The sequence below is a fragment of the Drosophila innubila genome (genome assembly GCF_004354385.1).
Source record: "Drosophila innubila isolate TH190305 chromosome 3R unlocalized genomic scaffold, UK_Dinn_1.0 2_E_3R, whole genome shotgun sequence".
Classification (NCBI taxonomy): domain Eukaryota; kingdom Metazoa; phylum Arthropoda; class Insecta; order Diptera; family Drosophilidae; genus Drosophila; species Drosophila innubila.
Window position 1 is genome coordinate 5,086,111 of NW_022995380.1, and position 23,159 is coordinate 5,109,269.

The 23,159-nt window shown below is 40.8% G+C and overlaps 8 protein-coding genes across 11 annotated transcripts in view; 6 read left to right on the forward strand and 2 right to left on the reverse strand.

Annotated features, from left to right (window-relative positions):
- Positions 1–1,142, forward strand: part of LOC117789638 (protein tramtrack, beta isoform) — a 35,786-nt gene extending 34,644 nt beyond the window's left edge. For both annotated transcript variants that reach the window (XM_034628704.1, XM_034628705.1), the window contains exon 7: positions 4–1,142. In XM_034628704.1, coding sequence (XP_034484595.1) covers positions 4–497 — 494 coding nt within the window. In that variant the 3' untranslated portion in view covers positions 498–1,142. The remainder of the gene's footprint in view (positions 1–3) is intronic.
- Positions 1,143–1,390: 248 nt separating this feature from the next.
- LOC117789959 (tubulin-specific chaperone A) lies at positions 1,391–2,014 on the forward strand. 2 transcript variants are annotated; one of them, XM_034629175.1, is made up of 3 exons: positions 1,391–1,485; positions 1,554–1,769; positions 1,828–2,014. In XM_034629175.1, exons 2-3 carry the CDS (start codon positions 1,561–1,563, stop codon positions 1,949–1,951), a joined length of 333 nt encoding a protein of 110 aa, XP_034485066.1. In that variant the 5' UTR covers positions 1,391–1,485; positions 1,554–1,560; the 3' UTR covers positions 1,952–2,014. The 2 variants fall into 2 exon arrangements, with proteins under 2 accessions (XP_034485066.1, XP_034485068.1); XM_034629177.1 differs by having other exon boundaries at positions 1,442–1,769.
- A 2-nt stretch (positions 2,015–2,016) lies between these two features.
- Positions 2,017–2,901, forward strand: LOC117789957. Of its 2 annotated transcripts, none has more exons than XM_034629172.1 (2): positions 2,017–2,670; positions 2,761–2,901. In XM_034629172.1, exons 1-2 carry the CDS (start codon positions 2,036–2,038, stop codon positions 2,876–2,878), a joined length of 753 nt encoding a protein of 250 aa, XP_034485063.1. In that variant the 5' UTR covers positions 2,017–2,035; the 3' UTR covers positions 2,879–2,901. The 2 variants fall into 2 exon arrangements, with proteins under 2 accessions (XP_034485063.1, XP_034485064.1); XM_034629173.1 differs by having other exon boundaries at positions 2,727–2,894.
- On the reverse strand, positions 2,897–3,699 carry LOC117789958 (nucleoside diphosphate kinase). Its single transcript, XM_034629174.1, has 2 exons — positions 3,497–3,699; positions 2,897–3,332 (listed from the first exon to the last, which is right to left on the reverse strand). The coding sequence occupies exons 1-2, from the start codon at positions 3,683–3,685 to the stop codon at positions 3,000–3,002; spliced, it is 522 nt and encodes a 173-aa protein (XP_034485065.1). The 5' UTR covers positions 3,686–3,699; the 3' UTR covers positions 2,897–2,999.
- A 525-nt stretch (positions 3,700–4,224) lies between these two features.
- On the forward strand, positions 4,225–5,404 carry LOC117790742. Its single transcript, XM_034630287.1, has 2 exons — positions 4,225–4,686; positions 4,750–5,404. The coding sequence occupies exons 1-2, from the start codon at positions 4,315–4,317 to the stop codon at positions 5,164–5,166; spliced, it is 789 nt and encodes a 262-aa protein (XP_034486178.1). The 5' UTR covers positions 4,225–4,314; the 3' UTR covers positions 5,167–5,404.
- Positions 5,405–5,702: 298 nt separating this feature from the next.
- On the forward strand, positions 5,703–6,669 carry LOC117791970 (histone H4). The gene is made up of 3 exons (XM_034631915.1): positions 5,703–5,718; positions 5,987–6,187; positions 6,249–6,669. Exons 2-3 carry the CDS (start codon positions 6,008–6,010, stop codon positions 6,378–6,380), a joined length of 312 nt encoding a protein of 103 aa, XP_034487806.1. The 5' UTR covers positions 5,703–5,718; positions 5,987–6,007; the 3' UTR covers positions 6,381–6,669.
- A 95-nt stretch (positions 6,670–6,764) lies between these two features.
- LOC117791969 (protein Cep78 homolog) lies at positions 6,765–9,660 on the reverse strand. Its single transcript, XM_034631914.1, has 7 exons — positions 9,357–9,660; positions 9,099–9,289; positions 8,860–9,036; positions 8,626–8,800; positions 8,102–8,564; positions 7,725–8,043; positions 6,765–7,635 (listed from the first exon to the last, which is right to left on the reverse strand). The coding sequence occupies exons 1-7, from the start codon at positions 9,655–9,657 to the stop codon at positions 6,985–6,987; spliced, it is 2,277 nt and encodes a 758-aa protein (XP_034487805.1). The 5' UTR covers positions 9,658–9,660; the 3' UTR covers positions 6,765–6,984.
- A 5,693-nt stretch (positions 9,661–15,353) lies between these two features.
- Positions 15,354–21,933, forward strand: LOC117792333 (cadherin-23). Its single transcript, XM_034632411.1, has 11 exons — positions 15,354–16,816; positions 16,877–17,077; positions 17,131–17,926; positions 17,987–18,395; positions 18,450–19,104; positions 19,162–19,343; positions 19,407–19,819; positions 19,879–20,924; positions 20,979–21,373; positions 21,434–21,578; positions 21,645–21,933. The coding sequence occupies exons 1-11, from the start codon at positions 15,354–15,356 to the stop codon at positions 21,841–21,843; spliced, it is 5,904 nt and encodes a 1,967-aa protein (XP_034488302.1). The 3' UTR covers positions 21,844–21,933.
- The last annotated feature ends 1,226 nt before the right edge of the window (positions 21,934–23,159 follow it).

The window sequence follows — 23,159 nt, forward strand, 5'->3', positions numbered from 1 at the left end:
AAGAGCAACAGCAACAACAACAGCAAACGGCAACAGCAATACACTTCAAATTAATAATATCTATTAATCATCGACGATCAGAACCGAATCAGGGGCTAAAATCAAAGTCCGTGGCAAAGCAATCAACACCAACACCAAAAACAACAACAACTACTATTTACTGCTGCATTCAAATATTATATAAACTTGAGGAAATACTGCAATTTATTATAATCACACATACAATTAGCGAGGATATATGTGCGTCAATGGACACATGCATCCTTTTACCAGCTGCACGACGAGGCGATGTGGAGAAGGAGGAGGAGGCGGCGTCTGGACACTTTGGTCACCTGGAATCATTCCCGTATGCGTACTCAAAATCGGTCGCCATCATATTCATAATTATCATCTACTATAACTATCTAAACTTGTATCGTCACCGCAAATCCTTACGCAGGAAACACTCTGGCACAAAGCCAGATCAAAATCAATATGCCACTGGAGTTTGCTGCTAGCCCAGCCCCAAAAGCCCCCCATCCCGCCCTCTTGCTTCTCATTTATCGCCGACATTGTTTTAAAACCATCCACATCATTTCAATCAATGGATTTTAAACACTTTTTATACTTTTGATAAGTCAGTCGGAGGCATTCGATTTAAAATCTATTATTACCTATAATAACTTCAGAGTTTAGTTTTAAACCCACTATACCATCTAAAAAATTAAAAACAAAAAAAATAAAAAAAAGACTACATTCGCAATGAATTCAAAATTTCTCCAAAATGAAAAAGACAAATGCTTAAGAAGTATTACAAAAATATTCATAAAGAACATAATCATGCGGTTTTGAAAACATTCTAAATGTTCGAACGAGCCTCATTGGCATTTGCATACTTTAATCAAATGTTTCTCATTATCGATAAACCACATACTACATAAATACATACATACCTACATACATAATAACGTAAAGAAATATATGCATGCGAACCATAACTAAAGCATTCATTATCGTTACTCACTCACTCTGAAATTATAAAATTGTAACCCATAACAGAAAACCATTCATGGATACAGAAAACGTTGCTTAATAAACATAAATGATCTTTTACTGTATTAATTGAGAATAATAAAATAAAGAATGCTTAACCGTAAATTACCATAAACATTGTTTATTTTTCATTTATCTGCTTAAAATCAACTTGTACGTCATCGCGTATACGTTATATAACATATTTGAAATTAACAACTACGCGCAACGGCTTTTCTGCAGCTGAAACTATTGTGAATGGGCGGCAAATAGGTAATTCACAATAGGGGGAAATGGAAATGGTCGACCCAAGTCTGCCAACCCGTTTTTTTACGACATGACTATTAAAACTAGTTGGCAACACTACTAATATATGTGTCGTCTCGTCCAGCTGACTCACAGGCGGAATTTATAAACAACGAAGCAACTCAGCCGGCTGTGTGGAATCTGGCGATAAATCATTAAACGATAGAAGTACTTGAATTTTTTTTGTGAAACATTATTATTTTAGATCTTTAGACATACAACTAACACAATTAAAGCTCTCAAATGGCAGATCCACGCATCAGACAGTTGGTTATTAAAACGGGTGTTGTCAAGAGGTTGGCCAAAGAAAAGACCGTTTATGAGAAGGAAGTGAATACAGAATTGGCTCGCCTGGATAAGTTCAAGGGCAATGGAGCTGATGACCATGTGCTGCGGAAACAGGAAGAGGTGATACAGGAGTGCCAAATGATGATACCGGACTCAAAGCGCAGGTGAGTCATCAAGCGGCTTTAAATTTTGACAAAAATTACACTGTTTGCTTTTGAACAGGTTGCAAAAAGAGTATGATGTTTTGGCAAAATATCTTCAGGATGAACAGGATCTAAAGGAAACTGAGGCCTACACTAAAGCGGCCGAGGTTCTAAGTGATGCGAAATCCGTTCTCCAAGTTTAATTACTCATTCTTAATATATGTATATTTACTTTAACCATATGTCAATAAAAGTATTTTTAGCGTTAACCAACACTAACCAGTAAAATGCCGCATAATCTGAAATTAAGCGAAATAAAGACAAATTTAACAAATATTATTGAAAACTTACAACATTTGGAGAGTTTAAGCAATGCACTATTAAATAGCAGTGATGTGGAGCAATCCCTTCAATTACAACAACACACGACAACGTTGCTATCGCAGCTGGAGGATCTGTCGTGTAAACAAATTAAAAGCGTTCAAGTGCAGCGCAAACGAAGACGCCAAAGAGTGAAACAAAAGCGCAAGTTGCAAAAGAGAGTGAATAAAGCAGATGCAAACTATTTCAAGGACACAAAGGTCATTTGCGAGCCAGCGCTGCAGCAGACTGAGAAACATGCTGAACACATTACACTCAAGAAACTGCATGATGCCACTAAAATACTCCAGACATTCGATTTGTTGGAGCGTTTGTACCAGGCGAGGGGTGGCAACAATGATGACTTGGGCCAGAAACTTGCCCAAATGCGCACAGTTTGGAGGCGCGTCAAGCAGGAGAGTGAGAATGAGACAGGTGCGCAAGTCGCTGGTAATTTGGAAAAGCAGTGGGATCAGGTAATATTTGGAAGTTCATCCGCTCCGCTAAAGGAACAACGACGTGGACAGAAAAAGCAAAACATACAAGAATTTTTGCAAAGACGGTAAAATATTACTATTCCATTATTACTCCACTGCCAGGATACGATAATGAAGATAGGACAACTGTCACTCCATTTTTATACTCTTTGCAGACTCGTCTGGGACTCCTACATATGTGACAATGAGAAGAGTGCGTCGTGCATACCCGTTGGCTGGGTGCTACCACCTGTAGTGCCGCTGCCAGAGTGGGCAGAGTTTCAAAATGAATAAAATATATACAAAGATACATACAATACATAATGTGGAATTTTTATTCTTTTGAAGAATCGGTGTTAGTCTTAAACGAGTAGCAGACACATTGAAATGCAAATTCTACACATGCTCGCATCATTTATTCGTAGATCCAATCCTTGGCAGCTGGGGCCCAGGTGACGAGCTCCTTCTCGTTGAACCACAGAGCAATCTCTTTCTCGGCGGATTCAACGGCATCGGAACCGTGGATGATGTTGCGGCCAACCTGGATGCAGAAGTCACCACGGATGGTGCCGGGCAAGGAGTCGGCGGGGTTGGTGGCGCCCAACATTTGACGGCCGGTCTTAACCACATTGAGACCCTCCCACACCATGGGAACCACTGGACCGGAGTTCATGTAGTTGACCAAACCGGCGAAGAAGGGACGGCTAGACAGATCAGCATAGTGCTTCTCCAACAAGTCCTTGGAAGCCTGTACAAAACAAAAACAAAATAGTTGTAAATATGCATGTAAAATAAGATTTCGCTGAACTCTAAAAATGTTTAACCTCAACCGGTCATTTTTGAGGTTAAGTACGAAAACTGAACACGCGAATTTATTGATCTTTTAATTCAATTAGATGCCGATTTACTTACCCAAGTGAACTTCATGGCTACCAATTTGAAGCCCTTCTGCTCGAAACGCTCAATAATCTTGCCGACGAGTCCTCTTTGGACTCCATCAGGCTTAACCATGATAAAAGTGCGTTCCTTGTTGGCGGCCATTGCGAATGAGAATAGGGAATAAAATGCTAGCAGCGAAGCAATCATCACTTTTGTTCGCATTGTTGCCACCTAATGCAAAGGCTGCCACCCTGCAGAATTTACCGATATGGCAACTTTTTCTAGTTAAATCAAAATAAAAATTCAGTTGCAACTTCGAAAATTTGACTAAATTTAAATTCTTCTTATTTTTGAAGCTAGAATTTTTTTAATTTTTGCAGAGTTATTGTTGGAATTTTCTCGATTTTTTGATATATAATTTTTTTTTTTTAGAATTAAATTTTGTAATTCCTCTCCCCGAGGAGTGACGAACTTAAAACCTTTATTAAAATGTTTTCCTTAATTTTATCTAGTTTCGAATTTTTATTTTCATTAAAATATTTATTTTTTATTGAGTTTTTTGCATTTTGAAATTTGCATTCAATTAAATTTAAATTTAACAGTGTGACCGCACGCGTTCTAATTAGAACTTACTCAGTATTTATTAATTACCAGATGTTCTGGTATATTGTTATCGCCTTCAAGAGGATATAATCATATCGATAAATGTTGGTATTTTAATTGAGTTTTGACTGGTCATATATCTGTCCCTCTCAAACCAACTAAAACATTCAGTCAGCTGGTTTTTTCCAACAAAAGTGGATTAAATCAAGAAAAAATTGTTTGCGAAAATTAAATTAATGCCATAGAAAATGTCAAGCGTTAATGATTCGCGACCATATTGGTCGGACGAGGTGATTAATTTTGTTATTACAACAATTCGAAATACACCATACATGTGGGACAAAACCCACAAAGATTATAGTATTCGATATTTAAAACATAACTTTTGGAAGAATTTAAAATGGACGCTGGAAAAACGGTTCAAGTTTCGAGCTTATACAAATGAATTGGCAAGAAAATGGCTTAATCTTGCGTCCTATTACCGTCTGCAACAAAAGGCAATTTTCGATGCAAATGCCCGTGGAGCACAGCCCGAGGAAATAAAACGATTGGAAGGCTGGAAATTCTTGAAACAGCTTAAATTTCTTCCATTTGCTCACGACAATAAGAATGTGTCGGAAGTAAGTAAATATAATAAGTAATATTATGCAAAAATAGCTAATACGAGAACTTTAAATCGACAGACGGAAAATCTATACGACAGTGCTCACTCCAACGACTCGGACGTTAATAGCACAACGCCTGTTGATGATGGTGATGAACAGAAACCAACATCCCGCGATAATGATTCTAGCAATCCTTTGCAGCAGTGCTCGGATCGAGCTAAGATTAGGACAAGAAAATTAGAGATTGAGGAGTTTAATGTGCCCATGGAGGATAATGATGCCGAAATTGAAGACATAACTCCAATGAGTGTGGAACCCATGATAGATGAGATACAAAGTACGCCTAGTTTCCACTATGGAATGGCAATTGCCCAAGATGTTTTTGAACTTGACGGCAATTTAAAAATTGATGCAAAAATGGAAATAATGCAAGTGATTGTTAAATACCAAAAACAACAACTTCATCGAACTGTCATGAGTCTGGCTAGCAGTTAAGGATTAATTTATTAGCGAATATTTATTTAATTTCAATTGTATGTATACTGTGTGTGTGTGCGTATATGTGTATTATGCACATACAAATGCAATCAGCGCTGCCAACGTTTTGAATGTAAAAAAGATTGCGCGCAATTTTAAATCTAGCAATAAATTGATTAAGAACGCAAGAAAAGCAATTGTGACAAATCCGATGGACATTTGGAATTTAATAAAAATAAAGGTTAATAATGTTCTATGTTGGTTTAAAGTTCGCGCCATTCGCGAAAAGAAGTTATAAAATTATCTCAAAAAAATTGACAAAATTATAACAAAAACTAAGCAAAAACCTTAAAAATTGCTAGCATTACAATAAAGAAAGTTTTTATTTAGAGTTCTACAATTTTTGATTATTTGACTAAAATGATACGACCTGCCAGATCCGAAATTTTTTCTGGGACGGTTGGCAGCCCCGAATTATAAGAGCACATCTGTGTCCAACCTTTTGGGCCGGCTGGCAACTCCGAAGTATAAGAGACACAGATTATTATTTCAGAAAAAATCTTGGAAAAGGTAAGTCGACTTTATTTCGCAAAAAACTGCAACAATAAATAAATAAAACCAGAGAAACGTATGTAGTGAATTTTATATTATTTATTACTCTAGAAATGTTATAGTAATTGAGCAGATATGAATAAATTAAACATGACGTCTGCACATTTTCATATATTAGAATGCATTTCTGTATACATATGTATATATGTATGCATGCTTACAAAAAATGGCGTTTCTTTTGCCTAACCAGTTTTTGCGTATTAATTTTGTATCTAATCTTTTCTAGCTTCAAACTTAATATCTAAAGATGACTGGACGCGGAAAGGGAGGAAAAGGATTGGGAAAAGGTGGCGCCAAGCGTCATCGTAAGGTGTTGCGCGATAACATCCAGGGTATTACCAAGCCGGCCATTCGCCGTCTGGCCCGTCGTGGTGGCGTCAAACGTATCTCTGGTTTGATCTATGAGGAAACCCGTGGCGTGCTTAAGGCAAGTAAATTACAAATGTAAATGATGGACAACTATTAACTTGAGTAACATTTTCTAACAGGTATTCTTGGAAAACGTCATTCGTGATGCTGTCACTTACACTGAGCACGCCAAGCGTAAGACCGTCACTGCTATGGACGTGGTATACGCCTTGAAGCGTCAAGGACGCACTCTATACGGTTTTGGCGGTTAAATCGTTAATATTGAAAGTATGACTGTCGCACGATTGGACTTAATCGGTATACTTATAACGCAACATATTTAATCTTCGATCTATTTAATCTTGAATACTTGAGCAAATCTATGCAGTAGCAATTACAATATGTATTGACAACAAAATATTCCAATATACTATTATAAACATATAAATGCATTACGTATGACACTTGCAACTTTCTTGTATGTAGAATGTATTTGCACTTTGCATTAAAAGATCTACAGACACTACAAATCAAAATGCCAATAAATCATATGTAAAAGGCGCAAAAACTGTGTTATCAATTGTTTACAATGTGCATCTCCAAGTTTTGTTGTTGCTGTTTTGTTGTGGCGCTTTACTATTTTTTTTATTTTTAAATTAACTGTTTAATCTGAACAAAGATCAGATAAATATGCGATGTAATTCTGAAAGCATAACCAGTTCATGCCAAATCCCTTCTTCAATTGCAATAAGAGATCTCCACTTATTACGGAAAATTTTGTCCTTAGCCCTGTTCCTAACAAACGTAAGTTTGTACCCCTTTATCTTTAAGCTACTGGGACCTTCTGAAGTTCTAGTTTCAAAACAATCTTTCTGTTTAGTGATTGGATTCACTCTTCTTCTTCTGCATTTCTAGATAAACCGAGCGTGGTGATATTATGGTATCTTCCGACTCTTCCCCGTCCAGCTGCTGGCACTCCATGGACTCGGATACGTTTTGTGTGCGTCTGACGAACACCTTCATGGGTGCAGTCGTATATCCTTGTCCACGTGCCAAGTTCTCTGCATTTTCTCCCTCGGATTCCGAACTATTGGCAACCGAGTCCGGTTCCATATCCTCCATTGTCGGCATATAAGAATCAACATTCATGTTCATGGCTTGCATTGCGACTTCCTTGTCTTTAATCTCACGCACATGATTGGATTCTTCTGCCTGCTTTTTAGATTTGTGACGTTTCTTGCCAGATTTGCTGTTAATCTTTCGCTCCAGCTCGTCCATGAACTGAGTCATATGACTGTTACCCATGGCGCCCAAACGTTTCTTGAGCTTATCCTTGTGCTTGCGATTGTTCTCGACACCATCTCCAATGCACTCGTTCTCGTACTGCGCGTTCATGTGGCATGCCTGCATCATTTCCTGCTCCATATCCTCACGAACCTCACAGCGTATGCGGTCCAGTTGTTGTTGGTTTATCATCATACCATCTCCAATGTCCATCTCAAACTGCACCTTGGGGTTCAGCTTGAACTGTAGAAAATAATGTTCGTTATAGAGGAAGCTTTACTGTATAAGGGGTCAGTTTGTCAAAAATAACCCACCCTTGAAACAACACTCACGTCGCGTTCGTTGGCAAACTCGTGGTCAGATTTGGACTCTCGCTTCTTGGAGTTATCCTTGGAATAGGTTTCCACATACTTCATCTCGCTGCGCACCTTGCGCACATGCAACACCTGACGTGGTTGATGATCATCGGCACTCATCGAGGGTGTCTCCTCTCCTTCATCTATATCCGGCTGCATCTGCTCCTGATAAGCTTGCCGATTAAGTTGATTGCGTAAGGTTGTATTATCACTGCGTGGAGTTGTATCCGGACTGGTGACAGTGCTATTAACCAACGGATTGAACTGTGCTGTAGCTTGCGGATAACCCTGGGAGCTGAGGGGAGAACAGTGTTAAATAAAAATATGTTCTATTTTCGACGATTCCATGTTACTTTTTGATAAAGGATTGAAGCGTATCTCCCTTCACTAGCATATATCCCTTTGGCACTTTTCCGCCTTCGTTGACCTTCTCCTGAGGCGGATGGGCGCCAGGACCCAGAGAAAGAAGCTGCTGATTGAGTTTCTCATTCAATTTCTCAGCCTTTTTGCGCAGTGTGCGCTCAAAGGACAACTGCTCCTCCAGTGTCTTGGTGTGATTCAGCAGTTGCGAGACAGTGTATTTCTGATTCTTTGGCAGGCTCTGCAGTCCCATGACGCAGCTGAGATCGTACTGAGGCTCATTCGCCTTCTCCTCGTCCTCCTTGCCGAGATGATCGCGAATCTGCCGCATGAGGAACTTACTTATGCCATCGTTGTGGCGAATATTAAACTCGGTAATGGCATTATTGAGTTCTAGACACTCTAAAATAAGATTGGCACCACGGTCAGTCAGGCCACAGCTCTCCATTTCAATAGCTACCAAGGGTTTAGCAATCTGAGATCAGAAGTGGTTTCGAAAAAGGTTCTGGTTACTTACACTTCACCCAAGCATCCTCCTTGAGCACCTCGGCAATCATGCGAAGTCCCTCATCCCCCAAGTTCGGATTGGTGGACAGGGCAATGTTGCGGAGACCCGCAATCGAATCAACATCCACACTGCGATAACGAAGAGACTTCTCCCAACCTTCAGAGAAGCGCGAAATCTTTTGCATCTGTAGCAAACCAATTTGGTAAATATTCAAACATTTGATTTAAGAAAACTCTAACTTACCTTGATCATGTCAGCAACATGCTCAGCGCCCTTGGGGCCCAAATTGCATTCAGAAAGGTTAAAAGTTTCAATGTGATTCAAGTACTTGACCGTTCCGCACACCGACCCACAGCCCTTGTCCCCAATATAGGACTTCTGGAAGCTCAACTCCTTAAGACAATCATTGGAGGCAAGGGACTAAAAAGTGAAATGGAAATTAATGAATGTACATAGAGTGGTTGGATATAAATTAATATTACCTGTGCGATGCACTCAATATAACTATCCTGTAGTGGAAGTCCCTCCAGCTTCAATACTGTCAGATTTTTATTCAACTTTACACAGTTAACGATCGCCTCTACGAGACTATTAAATATGTAGCGAGTGTAGATCACGGGCTTTTGGCGGAAAAGTCGAGCTCTGTTCTCAGTGTCAATTGGTAAAACGATATCTGTTTAAAAGAGAGCGCTGTTAATACGCCCCTCTCTCTCCGTCTCACTCGCTGGATCTGTACTTACTGTTTCCATTGGTTCGACGCATGCGTATTATCATTGTTTGGAGCACAAGATCATGATGTAGGGCATCGATGATCAACAACCATTCACTGACTCCGAGTTTATCTCCACATAGTTCCAGAATTGTGGTAGTGTTGGCATTCGAGCGTATGTTGGGTACTGGTGTTATATTCTTGGCGCGACATAGCTCCAGATATCGAAAATGAAATGAACGACTCTTGCTGGACTTCTTCACGACCGGAGGCAGCGCTACCACCACACTGGCCCTTTTCGTTGCCGCTTCTCGACCACGAATCTGAGGCATTTTCTGCGGAATATACAAAGTACACACATTAAAACCAAATTCATTAACGAATTTTGTCATGATCAAAAGACATTTTGTCCTCTCGGTATCATTACGGTATCAGTACCTGTACGAATCGGTACAAAACATATATTTTAATTGTAGTGTTGTTTTATAGCTTTTTTTTGTTAAGCTAGAGATTTAAAATGATAAATTTTCGAAAAATTTGAATGCAGAATGAATTTAGTTACCAAACCATGAACAAAGTTATAAAAGTTTGAAGTAGGTCCTACTCTAGACCTACAACTTTGCAAGTCAAAATTCCTGTCCAACTTGGCATGATTATTTTTATAATAAAAGAAATGTCTCAGAATTAAATATAAATAAATAATTAAACGATGCAACCAATATTTTCGATTGGATTTGGATTGATAAAGAGTAATATTTGATCACAGTACAAAAAATGGCAAATTCTCTTTCGCTTTAAATGCACATTTCAGGATGCACATTTTCAAGTGTCAACATTTCCAGTTTTCCAATGAGCTCTCCAGTATGTTAGTTCCAGGGTTTGCAAAATGTAAACAAACAACGCAGTAACTACCCTTTCCACTCCTCCCACCTCACCCACTCTTTGCCTAACAACGACAATGCCTATGCTCACGACGCTGGAATTCACGCTTCGTTAATTACTCGCGTGCCAGCATTGCATTCGCTTATCCACTCTCGTTTCCCGAGGGGTTGGCATGTACCTCGTGCGTTGACAACGACGACTCCGACGACTCCGACGATGCCGATGGCTCAATTGCCATAGCGCACGCCGGCTGCAGAGACGAACACTGTAGTTTGATCCGTTGTCAGTCGTGGAGCGACAGTTGAGGCACACACTTCGTCATCGTGCTCCGAATCCGATTGATTTAAAGTGCTTTACAACGTTTCGCAACTGCAGTCCATTGTTGATCGGGTTTTCGTGGACAACACTTAGAATTTTTCTGTCTTTGCACGTTCCAAATTTTAGTGCCATCAAAGTGATCTTTTAATTCTAACCTGAATAACGGTGACAACTCCGAGTTCCGCTTCGTGCATTGCCCAATTTGAGCGACACGTTTTCAAAGTGTGAGTGTGTGTGTCGGTGTGTTTGTGTTTGGGGTTTTTGACTTCTGCCTAATTACCAGTAACGTGTGTCGTGTAGTGTACTTAAACTACCGAGCCCTTCTAAAATGTGTCAGTGCTAATAATTAATTGTAAAAGAGAAACAAGATCGAGCTGAGGAGGGAGTGAAGTCATTTCGCACCAGAGGATACTTGATATCCTGCCTAAAGAAGAACAAGAGGGTGAGTGCTGAATATAACCCGAGGACGGATAAATTTACACCCTACTGAATTGCAACCCCAAAGGAATTTTAGTAAAGGAATGAGGCATATTTAGAGAAGGTCAAGAGTCCTTGACTTGCTTGCTCATCCAAGACCAAGACTTGAATTTACAAATATTTAAGTAGGGGCTGAAGGCAAAAAAGGGGTTGAAGGTACTAAGCGTTGAATAGTTCGCAAAATGTTATGAAGGTATTTCTTAGTCATATTATAATACTGTTGTATAGTGTAGCTCTTCAACTGATAGCTATTTTAGTTTTCCGAAGTACGGTCACACTGTTTAATTTTGGAGTTTTTATGGAAAAGTAAATTTAGTTGAAGACCTAAAATGTTATTTTTTAAGATCAAGATGGGATAGGCTAAAAACTAAGATGTTGGAAATCGATGACACCTTAAGTCTAGATATAGGCTAGAATGTCCAACTTTACAGCCAAGGACGTGCCATGTCCAAAATTCAAGATGCAAATACCTAAGACTATATAGAGGAGGCGAACTGTAACGTGCAGATTAGTTTCGACACTAACATACATTCAGTTAGCTGCGCTGTCGGCATATACCCGTAGATACAGATACAGCTACAGATACGGATACATGTGTATCTACAACGATTACGCACATTACCATGAAAGCGATGCGGATGCGATGCGGGCCCTCCAGCTCACCTGAACTCTTGGCTGACTCTGGCTATGAGTCAAAAATCAAGCTACCGCAACGAAGCTGCACGTAGCCCGAGGCTCCTCTCTGTGCCTGCTGCTGAGTCCACTGTTCCCCCCCCCCATCTCTCCTGCCTGGGCAAACACTCTTTTGTTTGTCAGCAGCAGCAGCAGCAGCAACAACAGCAACAACAACAATCAACATTGTAACAATTGTTAGCTGGCGTTGAACTTGACTGTCAGCCACGTTTTGGAATCGATGTGCATGACAGAAAGGGCCCTAATATGGGGGAGGAAGTGTTCAAATTGGAGTAGTCGAGCCATAAGCTCATTTGTTTGCTCAACCGCTCGCTCGGTCGGTCGTGGACCCAACCGGAAACTGAAGGCAGCATTGGTCACAAACCTAAAGTCAAAGACAACTTCAATTTCAGCTCTAACGCCTCAGACAGTTAAGTTTAGCATATTTTTAATTAAGTGAATTTCCATGTGTGGACCCATGTGAACTCCCTGGGTAATCCTAAGCCTGTCTTGCCACAAAAAGCCGTCTAGTGGCGGCTTAGTGGCAAACGAAGGCAGGAAACTTGCCACATTGGCACTCACAAAATTATTGTTTATTTTGATTTGCTTGGCATTTTTATCATGTTGTTGTGGTTACATGGAAAACCGCACAATTGAATTGTGTCTATCAGCAACACACGGTTACAAATTGTTGCTGCCAGTCTGCTGCAACATTTTATGCAAAATTTCACTTTTGGTAACACTTTGATCGATGCTCCAGACGGAACTCAAGTTGGGGTCAGAACATGCCAAGCGTAAATAGTTGGCCAACATTTAAGGTCCGTTGTCTTTGGCAAAAAGTCAACTTAAGACCAAAAACTTCAACCATGTCACGCGTTTCCTACGCAGATTATTATTTTTTTTCTTTTTTACTGAGGAAAAATGACATCGTCATGGTATCTGGGTCGGAGTCGAAACCATTTCCTTTGCTGTCGACTTACATAAATTATGGGAAATGTGTAATATAACAGTTTGACTTTGGGTATAACTTATTAATTTGCTTTAATTCAGTAAATTTTCAGTTTTCGGCTTGTGGAAAATTGGCTTCATGTAATATTAGCTATAGTCCTCAGAGAGAGGGTGAGTTACAGCTCTAAATTGAGGCAATAAGTGACTATTATAATTAAAGTAAGCTAATATGGTCTAATGCGATTATATAGTTTATGTTTATTTATATTAATAACAATCAACATGACATGTAATTTGTACAAGTATCTCTTGCTTTTTTGGGATTTAAGAAATTTCGTCTTGTATTAGATATTTAAACAATTGTTTTGATATACAATGTAGATGATGAATTCAAGCAAATCCATTTCAGATTTATTAATTTTTATTAAAGTATTAAATATCAAAAGTTTAGAATGACTATATATGGATCTGGTAATATACCTCCCACCATCCCCCTCTCCTTGTCCCGCTAGAATGTATCAATAGCATCAAAATTGATAACCCAAATTTCCAACATATTTAGCCGTTATTAAGTCCATAAATCGCAATTAAAATCATTGCAGCATGAAATTATAAATACACACACATACCCCACTGCTGCCCCCCCACCACTCCTCCTCCCTTCTACCAACCTAACCAGCTAATGAAAAGAGCAACTGACCAAACAACCCAATTGCTAAGCGTTACACAAAAGCGCTGGCCATAAATACATAATTATCTGAGGAATATCTGAATATTCCGCTAGGAAAATGTTTTAAAATTAATACTAAAAAAAAAAGAAAATGTTGCATGTGGCCTGTGGCATGAGCTATGGTTATGCCTGTTGCTGTTGAAAGCGAAATCAGCTGCTCTAGACGCCATTGAAATTATTATCTGAAGCTTAAGTAAAAAATATGCGAGGCCGCTTTAAATACTGGTGGCATTTGGAAATTCATGAACGACCTTGTCTATGATTTTTCAACACAAGATAAATATGAGCATCCAAGAGGTTGAAGCAACACGCAAATGGTAATGAACTGCGAGTCAACTAAATGAATCTGTATCTCCAAGTGTATCTGCATCTGTTGCTCTGTCTGTAAATACATCTACAAGTCTTACAAATCAATTGCCGGCTTAAAACGTTAACGAGCTGTACACAAATTGCTGAAAAATAGAAAATATAATATTTTGCAATTGTGAAATCAATGAACTATCAACCGCTTGGCGACTGGGCGGTTGGGTGTGGCAATTGTTACGCTTTTAATGAGCAAAGCCGAGTTCAACTAAACTCAACTTAAACAATGGCAGCCTCTTGCGTTAATAAGCCCACAGATAGTTGGTAGACAGGTAACGATACTAGTATATACGACTGTGTATCTGATGGATACATTTTCACACGCATTTCAATTACAAGATGCAGCTTCAACTTCGAAATCCCCACACTCAGAGATAAGACTTTAGTGTCATGAGCATTCGACTTGACGAAATATTTGAATTGCGAATTAACTAAAAAACAAACGAATTTGACTTGAATATGACTTGTATTTTATATTTTGTGATCTACAAATTTCACTTCATAGAACAACCTGAAATTGAGACTGCTCGACCAGCAGATACTAGTTAATTCTTAATCAGAAATTAATCTAACTCAATCATATGAATAATAAAGTCAAAGCAATTAACTAAATGTAACGGTCATTAAACTTTGAAAAAATGAAATTTCTTTAGTGGAATTCCGGACAAATGAAAGATATAATTTGTAAAGGTTTAATTAATTTGCACATAAAACTTTCCAAAGACCTCTGCTCACTTCTCACACAGACTTGGCCAGAACGTGCAATCAGCCACATCGGATAGTGCCAAACAAGACCTTAAGACCGGGAATGTGTGTGTACAGTACCATTGAGAAACGTTTGTCCGACTTTATTCTGGACTTTATGATGTTGCAACATCACAAGCAGAAGCGGAATTAGAAACAAAACTAGAACCATATCCAACAAAGCTGTTAGAGCTACAACTCCAGTTACTCACATTATTAGAGGGTATTATGACTATCAAAGGGTATTCTAATTTTGCCATTAAATGTGTAACCCATCGAGGAAGATTTTTTTTTATAACGTGTGTTCCCCGATGGTTTTCTTTTAGTAGAATCCACTGTATAAACAATTTAACAACAAATTTTAAAATCAGTCTACAACTAATTCTTTTAAAGTTCAGCATGTATGACTAGTGAATTTATTTATATACTATATTAAATAGTAAAATAGGTTATTGGATATAAAAAAACATTTTCAACACTTCAGAAATAGAAAGCTGATTATGTATCTCTTAAACTTTTCTGGGAAAGTGTATTAAATAGTCACTACCTCCCGATTTAACTAGTTCTTAGTTGTTTTTACTCGCACTCATTTGTAAATTTTATTAGGTCTCCGTACTTGGGATTTCTCAAGCGAAACTGTTTTAAGGTCATAAGGCACAGATCGTACACATGACTCGCTAAATATTTGGACACATTTTAATAACATTCGGTTGGACAAAGGGGGTAGAGAGATACAAAACCAAAAAATGGGTTAACTCAGAGTGTCTTTTGTAACAGTCTGCCTATTTTCTAGGTGCCTGGCCCTGGTCGAGTGCGGCCTGCCATGTAGTTGTCGTAGTTGTCGACAGCAGTTGTCTACAGGTCTTCCGATCTCCAAGTCTTCACAACATAATAATGTACAACGAATTCGAGAAACAGTCCAAGTCAGAAAACAAGGTGATCGCCAGCATGGGATACAAGAAGGTGCGCTTAAAAGGAGGCTTACGAGTGGGTCAAGGAATTATCATAATACTCACAACATTGATCTGTGGGGTCTTCTCGAATCGACCACCCCGTTTTGCGATCGATGGACAATCCGAAATTGTGCTAAGACTGAAGGAGAGCCCCGAGACGAAGGTGGGCAGTCACATATACACATTGAGGGGCTACGATCCCGACAACGATCCTCTGATTTTTGGCAAGCGTAACTCTCACGACAGCGACGTCATTCGCATTGAGAGCACGGGCGGCAATGAGGCAAAGGTTTATTTGGCCAAGGAGTTGGATCGTGAGGCGCAGGACGAGTATGCCATAGTGCTCACCCTGACGGACAGTCACTTTAGCGATCACAACTATGTGACGCAGAGTTTCCTGCTGCTCGTCGAGGACATTAATGACAATGCTCCCATCTTTCTGCCCTATCAAAATGCCATTGAAATACCAGAGGGCAGTGCTCCGGGTGTGATCAGCACCCTGGAAGCCACCGATGCAGATGAGGGAGCATATGGTCAGGTGGTTTACTATCTGCAGGAACTGGACGGGGATAACGATATCTTCAGCATTTCCACGCATCAAGGCAAGGGCATATTGAGACTTCAGAGGGAACTGGACTATGAAACCAAGAGCTTGTATCAACTGCGTGTACTGGCTATCGATCGGGCCAATCAAGGACCGGTCAATACGGGCACTGCAGCTATATTAGTCAAGGTCAAGGACATCGAGGATCAGCCGCCTGAGTTTGTGGAAGTTCAGGCTGTTGCACGCATTGCCGAAGATTCTCCTGTAGGCACAAAAGTACTACGAGTGCGTGCCATCGATGGAGATCGTGGAATCAACAATCCGATTGCCTATGCCCTGGACGGTAATGATCTGTTCGACATCGATAGTCACACGGGCGTGGTCCACACTCTGACCGTGCTGGATCGCGAGGAGGAAAGCGATCAGGTAAATGGTGCTCACATACTGAGGATCACGGCAACGGAGCTATCAAAGTCGGCGGAAGGAACACAACAAGCTCCCTCAACGGTTCGCACCGAGGTGACGATCATTGTGACAGACGTGAATGATGAGATTCCCACCTTTGGGGAAACGATCTATCGCTGTGAGGTCAATGAGAATGCTCAGACCAATACCCCGTTGAATTTCCTAGATGGGGAAGTGCAGAATATCGTTTACGATCATGACGAGGGAAAAAATGGCACATTTCGTTTGTTTCTCGATCCGCCCAACGATCTATTCGAAATTGTGCCCGAGCTGGCGGTAAATGAAGCTAACTTTATGTTACGCGTAAGGAATTCCAAATCCTTGGATTTTGAGGAGTTTGTGGAGATTAACTTTACGATATTCGCTCGTGAGATCGATGAACCAAGCCGCTGGAGGTTAGCACGATCAAACGAATATCGCTTCTCGAGATTAACATATTCATAATTGTATTTCAGCTCGGCGCACGTGCAAATCTTTATACGCGATCAGAACGACAACTTTCCCGAGTTCACTCAATCGGTCTACAATGCAGGCGTGCCAGAGAATAGCGAACTGGGCACGATTATCGCTAAGGTAGAGGCAATTGATGTCGATTCCGGAGACTTCGGAACCATGGGCATACGATATACGAACCTGAGAGGAGGAATCGCACACTTGTAAGTCTATTTTATGATTCTAAATTAACTTTCCTAATGAAATGATTGTTTAGGCTACATTTGAACCCTATAACGGGTATTATCACGATCAAAACAGCGGGAAGTGCTGCTTTCGATCGGGAAATAATCTCCCGTCATTATTTGACGGTGGAAGCCATTGACAACGTGGGACAGGGAAATCGAAATACTGCTCAGATCATAGTCGATATTCAGGATGTTAATGATAATGCGCCCACCTTTCTGCAACGTCAGTATGAGGCAAAGCTCCTGGAGAACAAGGGGGAGTTTGAGACTCCTCTCCAGGTGGAAGCCCGCGATCTGGATCTGAATGGCACCGAGAACAGCCAAGTAACCTATGAGATAGTCGAAGGTCTCTATCGCATGAACTTTACTATCGATCCTGAAAGTGGTTTGCTGCGTCCCCTACATCACTTTGACTATGAGGAGTTGGTGGACAACAATCGACGACATGTGCGCCAGGCCAATGCAGATATGCGAGAGATTGAACTGCTTATACGTGCCCGGGACTCGGGAATTCCCATGCTATCCACCGTAGTCCCTGTTCTGATCTATGTGCAGGATGTCAACGACAATCCGCCCATCTTTCAGAAGAATTTCTATTCCAAAACTGTGCCCGAGGATCTTCCCGGCGGTAGCTCCGTACTCCAAGTGCTGGCCGTCGACCGCGATGGATCCTCGCCCAACAATGCGATCGTTTATCGCATACAAAAGGGCGCTAGTGATAAGTTTATTATCAATTCAGAAACCGGCGTTATCTATGTGGCCCAGGGTGCCAATCTTGACCCCGATTTGACCGAAAGCAAACGCCTGCTCTACACTCTGAATGTGGTATGTAATTGGGAGAGTACTTAGGGAGATTGACTGATTTAAATCGATCTTCGCTCTTAGATCGCGCTGGATGGTGGCCTGGGAAGCTCTCAACTAATGAACACAGCGACTGTGAATATCAGCATCAAGGATGTCAACAATAAGCCGCCAATGCTAAGTGATCTGCCTGCTCTAAAAATCTTGGAAAACACTCCAGTGGGCACTATGGTATATCAGATACAGGCTACCGATCCCGATCAGAAACCCATACTGCGCTATAAACTAAATGCTGAGCTTTCCGAGACACGCAATGAGGAAGGTGGATTGGTAAAGATCAGTGAATATGATTACATAGGCGCCTTCGATTTGGATCCCATACAGGGTCATCTCAAGGTGATCAAGCTGTTGGATCGCGAAAAAGTCGAGCATATCAAACTGGCAATTACCGTGGAGGATCTGGCTGCGGCCAAGGGCAAGCAAATAGTTGAAGGTAAGCTTTCATAATGTTATCAGTATATCATTTAACCTTCTCCAATTCTTAAAGCCTTTCTGAGCATTCAAATTCTGGACGAGAACGATAACAATCCGAAGTTTAGGCAACCTTTCTATAAGCAAACTATAACGGAAAACAGCATCAATGGTGTGATGATCGCCAATATCCTGGCCTATGATGTGGACAAGAATCGCACCATTACCTATGCTCTGGAGGGGAATCCTGCACACAGGAATCTAGTTCACTTGGATGCCCAAACAGGCGCCATTGTGGTGGCCAACAAGATCGATCACGAGCAGCATCAGTGGCTCAACTTCAGCGTTCGTGCCACAGATTCGGGTGTGCCACAACGATCTGCTCTCGTCGATGTCTTTGTGACTGTGCTGGATGAGAACGATAACAATCCTTACTTCATTGGTGGCAGTAAGAACTACACGATCAGCGAGAATGCCGAGCCCGGCACTAGAGTTGCTACCATTCAGGCAGCTGATGCTGATGCCGGAGACTTTGGCAAGATCACTTTTCTCATGGATCGCATCAGTTCCCAGGGCAAGTTTTCCATAGATGCCGATACGGGGGTTTTAACTGTGGCCGATAAACTGGATAGGGAAACAAAAAACTCGTATAATCTGGTGATCGAGGCTTGGGACAATTATCAGTTTGGCTTTCTGGCTGGAGAAAGTCGCAATGCCTTCAAGCAAGTGTTGTAAGTAGAAAGGAAGAATAGATAAAAAGAGAAGTATTTTAACTTATATATCTCCAGCATTACCATATTGGATGAGAATGATAATGCTCCAGAGATTAGCTTGCCCACGAGCTGTGTTCTCATCACAGAGTATCACGAGCTGCACGAGAGCATTGCCAGTATTGTGGGCAAGGATGCGGATGACGCTGCCACGCCCAACGGACGCCTCGAAATGGCCATTACCCAGGGAAACCGAGAAGGTAAAGTCTGCTCTAACAACCAGCTTTCTTCTACAGCTAAAGCTATCTCCTTCTAATCTGTAGGCCTCTTTGAGTTAAAACAACTTGACCCCTGGAATGCTCACATCTACGCCAGCAGAACACTACGCAACAAATTTGGCAACTATAGTCTGACCATTACCACCAGGGATCTGGGTGTACCGGCTAACATAGTCCAAAGCAACCTGGACATTTGCGTCTCGGACTTCAACGATCATGCTCCGGTTTTTGTGAGACCTTTGCACAATACCACAGTGCGTGTTCCGGAGAATGCCACAGTGGGCACAATGATACTTCAAGCGTATGCGAGTGATGCGGACATGGGTCAGAATGCCTTGGTGCGATATCGCCTTAAGCCTGATCCTCTAGGGAGTTACAAGCTCTTTGATATGAATGCCAATACGGGAGAGTTGTTCCTGAAGGAAGCTCTCAATCGGGATAAACAAAAGATACACGAGGTGAGTGGTACCCCTAGTAATTCTTAAGGATCGGTTACTGATGTTTCTCACTATCCTAGATAAGAATCGAGGCCTACGATCAGGGGTTGCCCACCTCGCTGAGCACAGATCTCGATCTGATCATCTACATACGCAATGTCAACGATTACGAGCCACAGTTTATTGTCAATGAGCTGTCTGTTAACTTTACGGAACACTCTGATCCGGGCTCGGAGCGGATTAAACTACCCGATACCATAGACAAGGATGAAATGGATCTAGACGATCCGAACGAGGCGCCCAGTCAGGTGTGTTACTTCATACTGCATGGAAATGAGGAGGGATACTTTCGCCTGGATCCCGAAACACATGTGTTGACCGTAGAGCGTCAACTCGATCGTGAACTGATCGCCAATTTTACATTGTATGTGAAGGCCACAGAGAACTGTGCCAATGAAACACTCCTTCAGATAGACCCGATGATGCAGGGTCAACAGATTGGTCATCCACATTCCGACAAGATCAACTACGATCGCTTCAAGCATTCGCGTCAATTGCGTGTGGTCAACGTTGAGTTTGAGATGTCCACACCTGGAGAACCGGATGTCTTATCCTACGAGAACTACAGCGGCGAGGAGAGACAGCTTCAGGTGGAGAGCCCTCCCAAATTGGACAGCACTATTGTGTGTGTGAAGGTGCGTGTTCTAGACATCAACGACAATCCGCCACGATTTCGATCGAAGATCTTCACTGGAGGCATCACAACCAATGCGGATTTTGGTCTGAGATTCATGAGTGTGGAGGCAACAGATCCGGATGAAGGAGCCAATGCAAAGATCACCTACTATCAGGTGGGAGATATAAGACAAACCCTATCCGAGGGCCTGGAGAATGTGCGTAAGGCACCTTTCTTAATCGATCAGGATACGGGTGAAGTGCAGCTGAACTTTGATCCCCAGAAGGGCATGAAGGGTTATTTTGACTTTATGGTGCTGGCCAACGATTCGTTGGGTATGCGTGATGTGGCCCATGTGTTCATCTATCTACTCCGAGAGGATCAAAAGGTGCGCTTCGTCTTCCGACTGCAGCCGGATGAACTACGTGCCAGGATAGATACGTTCAGAGAGTGAGTAGCTGAAGAAATTTCCTAAAAGCCACGTTATCACCTTTCCTATTACAGCACTTTGGGCAACATCACCGAGTCCATTGTAAATATTGACGAGATCAAGGTGCACGTAAACAAGGATGGATCAGTGGATAAAACAAAAACAGATCTTTATATGCATCTAGTCGAGCGAGAGGACAATTCCATCTACGAGGTGTCCGAGGTGCTCAAGTTGATTGACACGCACATCGAGAGCCTGGACGAGCTGTTCAAGGATCTCAACGTGCTGGACACGCAGCCTGCCGAGGCTCAGCTTCTCACAGCTGGCCCAGCCAAGGGTGCCATGTTCGTGTGGTTGATCTTTACGAATCTCTTCATGGCGTCCCTATTGGTCGTCACCTTGGCGCTGTGCGCCTCCCAACGCAAGGGCTACAAAAGGCAGCTCCGAGCTGCCAAAGTCAACATCTTTCGTAAGTCGATAAGTCGCGATAAATTTACTCCGATTCCTACATATTATCATTTTATTTTAGGAGGACACTCATCGATGTCAATGCAGCATCCTCATGAACCTGCAACTAGAGTTCCCAATACCAACAAACACAGTGTCCAGGGCTCCAATCCCATTTGGCTCAAAGGCTACGAGAACGAATGGTTCAAAACCGAAGAGAATCTCAGGTTAGTCGCCAATTAATCTAAAATCATTTAAATCTTTATAGAATATATGTTTATAACCCATAACAGTGTTGGTGGTCAGGACTCATTGGACGACAATTTCCTAGCTATTGGGACTCAGGATATGCACGAAACGCTTAAGGGAACTGCGAAACTCTTTAACAATACTAACGATCTAAATCGGCATTTCAATCTGTACAACCAAATCGATAAGCTAACGAATAATGCTCAAATCCTGGCGCGCAAATTGGAGACAACTGAATTATAGCGTCCAGAATTCCCAGTCTATTTATTGTATTTATATATAGTTAATATAATTAAGCGTATCTTAAAAGTGAACCATGTAAATAAATCGATAAAGGCCCAACATTTTAAATAGAAAAGACAATGAAGGTTTGTCTACTTACTGCGTTCAACGTTTTGGTTAATATTAAAAGAATTTCTTAGAAATCCGTTTGATATGGCACAATCCTAGTCTTCCACAAAATCTTAAGATATAAAATATAAGCATGCATGTACAGCTAACCAGGAAGGAAACAAGGAATGACTTGGTTAATAATAGATAAAGAAGAAAGCTGAGGGGAGATTAGAGTGCTATAATACTTACCAATTGCGTGTAGATACTCGAATTGTCCGAGAGTTTAAAAAGATATATAAATTTGTTGATTTGCCGTTACGAGTATTTCAAAAGACAGACATCTAAGGCAACAGTCCTTGCCTACTTGGCCCAAAATAAAATTTCCGTCTCTAGTATTGAACTGATATTGACAACGGTAAGGCTTGAACGCTCTGCACCGTTTTTATGGTGATACTTATGTTGGGTTTAGTTTTAGGCCAAGGCCCTGCCCAAATAGCAAGATTTGCTGCCGTGCTGTTTAGTGTTTCCAGATGTTTGGCGTATTTTAAACAAACAATAATTTGAAATGCAAATCCAAAATTTTAATTGATCGTCCGCAAAACGAAGAAACCCAACGTAACTTGCAAAGATTTTTATAGTTAATTGATCGCTATAATGCGGGTTTTATTATTTTTTGAACTCGAGTATGTGTCTAGAGTTGGGAACTGTTAGGCTCTCGTAAAATTGTGTTTCTTAATTTATATTGTTTTTTCTTCTCTTTCTGACAGCAAGCTGAAAGCAAAGCCTGCCCAGATCCCAGTTACAAGTATTATTCTCAAAGTCAACTTTCATATCGAAATGGTAACGTCAAAATCCATTTTGGTTTTTACTGAAAAATATTTGTATTATCTTTTTCTGAGTAAAACATTCGGTTGCAGTTGCCATTTAATCAATTGTTATTGTAAATTTTTTTTGTATTTTTATTCTCTTATGTTCATAATATACTTTTGTTTTGCTTTAATTCTTTTCGTTTATAATAATTACACAAATTAGATCACAAAAATGCATGTAAATTACAAAAATGAAATGTTCCTCAAACCGAAAAAATTCAACAACTTTTGAACCATTATTTATTTGGCAAAGTTTAAATGTGAAGGTGGAGTTTTTTTTGGGTATGTTATTTCTCTGGGTCTCTTATCAAATATATATATATGTTATATGTACGTACAAAAAACGCTAATTTGAAT

Coding starts and splice junctions, on each gene's coding strand:
- LOC117790742 (XM_034630287.1), top strand. CDS start 4,315: ATGTCAAGCGTTAATGATTCGCGACCATATTGGTCGGACGAGGTGATT. Junction 4,687..4,749: donor ACAATAAGAATGTGTCGGAA/GTAAGTAAATAT, acceptor TTAAATCGACAG/ACGGAAAATCTATACGACAG.
- LOC117789958 (XM_034629174.1), bottom strand. CDS start 3,685: ATGCGAACAAAAGTGATGATTGCTTCGCTGCTAGCATTTTATTCCCTA. Junction 3,333..3,496: donor TAGCCATGAAGTTCACTTGG/GTAAGTAAATCG, acceptor TGTTTTGTACAG/GCTTCCAAGGACTTGTTGGA.
- LOC117792333 (XM_034632411.1), top strand. CDS start 15,354: ATGTACAACGAATTCGAGAAACAGTCCAAGTCAGAAAACAAGGTGATC. Junction 17,927..17,986: donor TGCTCTACACTCTGAATGTG/GTATGTAATTGG, acceptor CTTCGCTCTTAG/ATCGCGCTGGATGGTGGCCT. Junction 19,820..19,878: donor ATAAACAAAAGATACACGAG/GTGAGTGGTACC, acceptor TCACTATCCTAG/ATAAGAATCGAGGCCTACGA.
- LOC117791969 (XM_034631914.1), bottom strand. CDS start 9,657: ATGCCTCAGATTCGTGGTCGAGAAGCGGCAACGAAAAGGGCCAGTGTG. Junction 8,565..8,625: donor GGAGGATGCTTGGGTGAAGT/GTAAGTAACCAG, acceptor AACCCTTGGTAG/CTATTGAAATGGAGAGCTGT. Junction 7,636..7,724: donor AGTTTGCCAACGAACGCGAC/GTGAGTGTTGTT, acceptor TATTTTCTACAG/TTCAAGCTGAACCCCAAGGT.
- LOC117789957 (XM_034629172.1), top strand. CDS start 2,036: ATGCCGCATAATCTGAAATTAAGCGAAATAAAGACAAATTTAACAAAT. Junction 2,671..2,760: donor CAAGAATTTTTGCAAAGACG/GTAAAATATTAC, acceptor TACTCTTTGCAG/ACTCGTCTGGGACTCCTACA.
- LOC117791970 (XM_034631915.1), top strand. CDS start 6,008: ATGACTGGACGCGGAAAGGGAGGAAAAGGATTGGGAAAAGGTGGCGCC. Junction 6,188..6,248: donor AAACCCGTGGCGTGCTTAAG/GCAAGTAAATTA, acceptor ATTTTCTAACAG/GTATTCTTGGAAAACGTCAT.
- LOC117789959 (XM_034629175.1), top strand. CDS start 1,561: ATGGCAGATCCACGCATCAGACAGTTGGTTATTAAAACGGGTGTTGTC. Junction 1,770..1,827: donor ATACCGGACTCAAAGCGCAG/GTGAGTCATCAA, acceptor GCTTTTGAACAG/GTTGCAAAAAGAGTATGATG.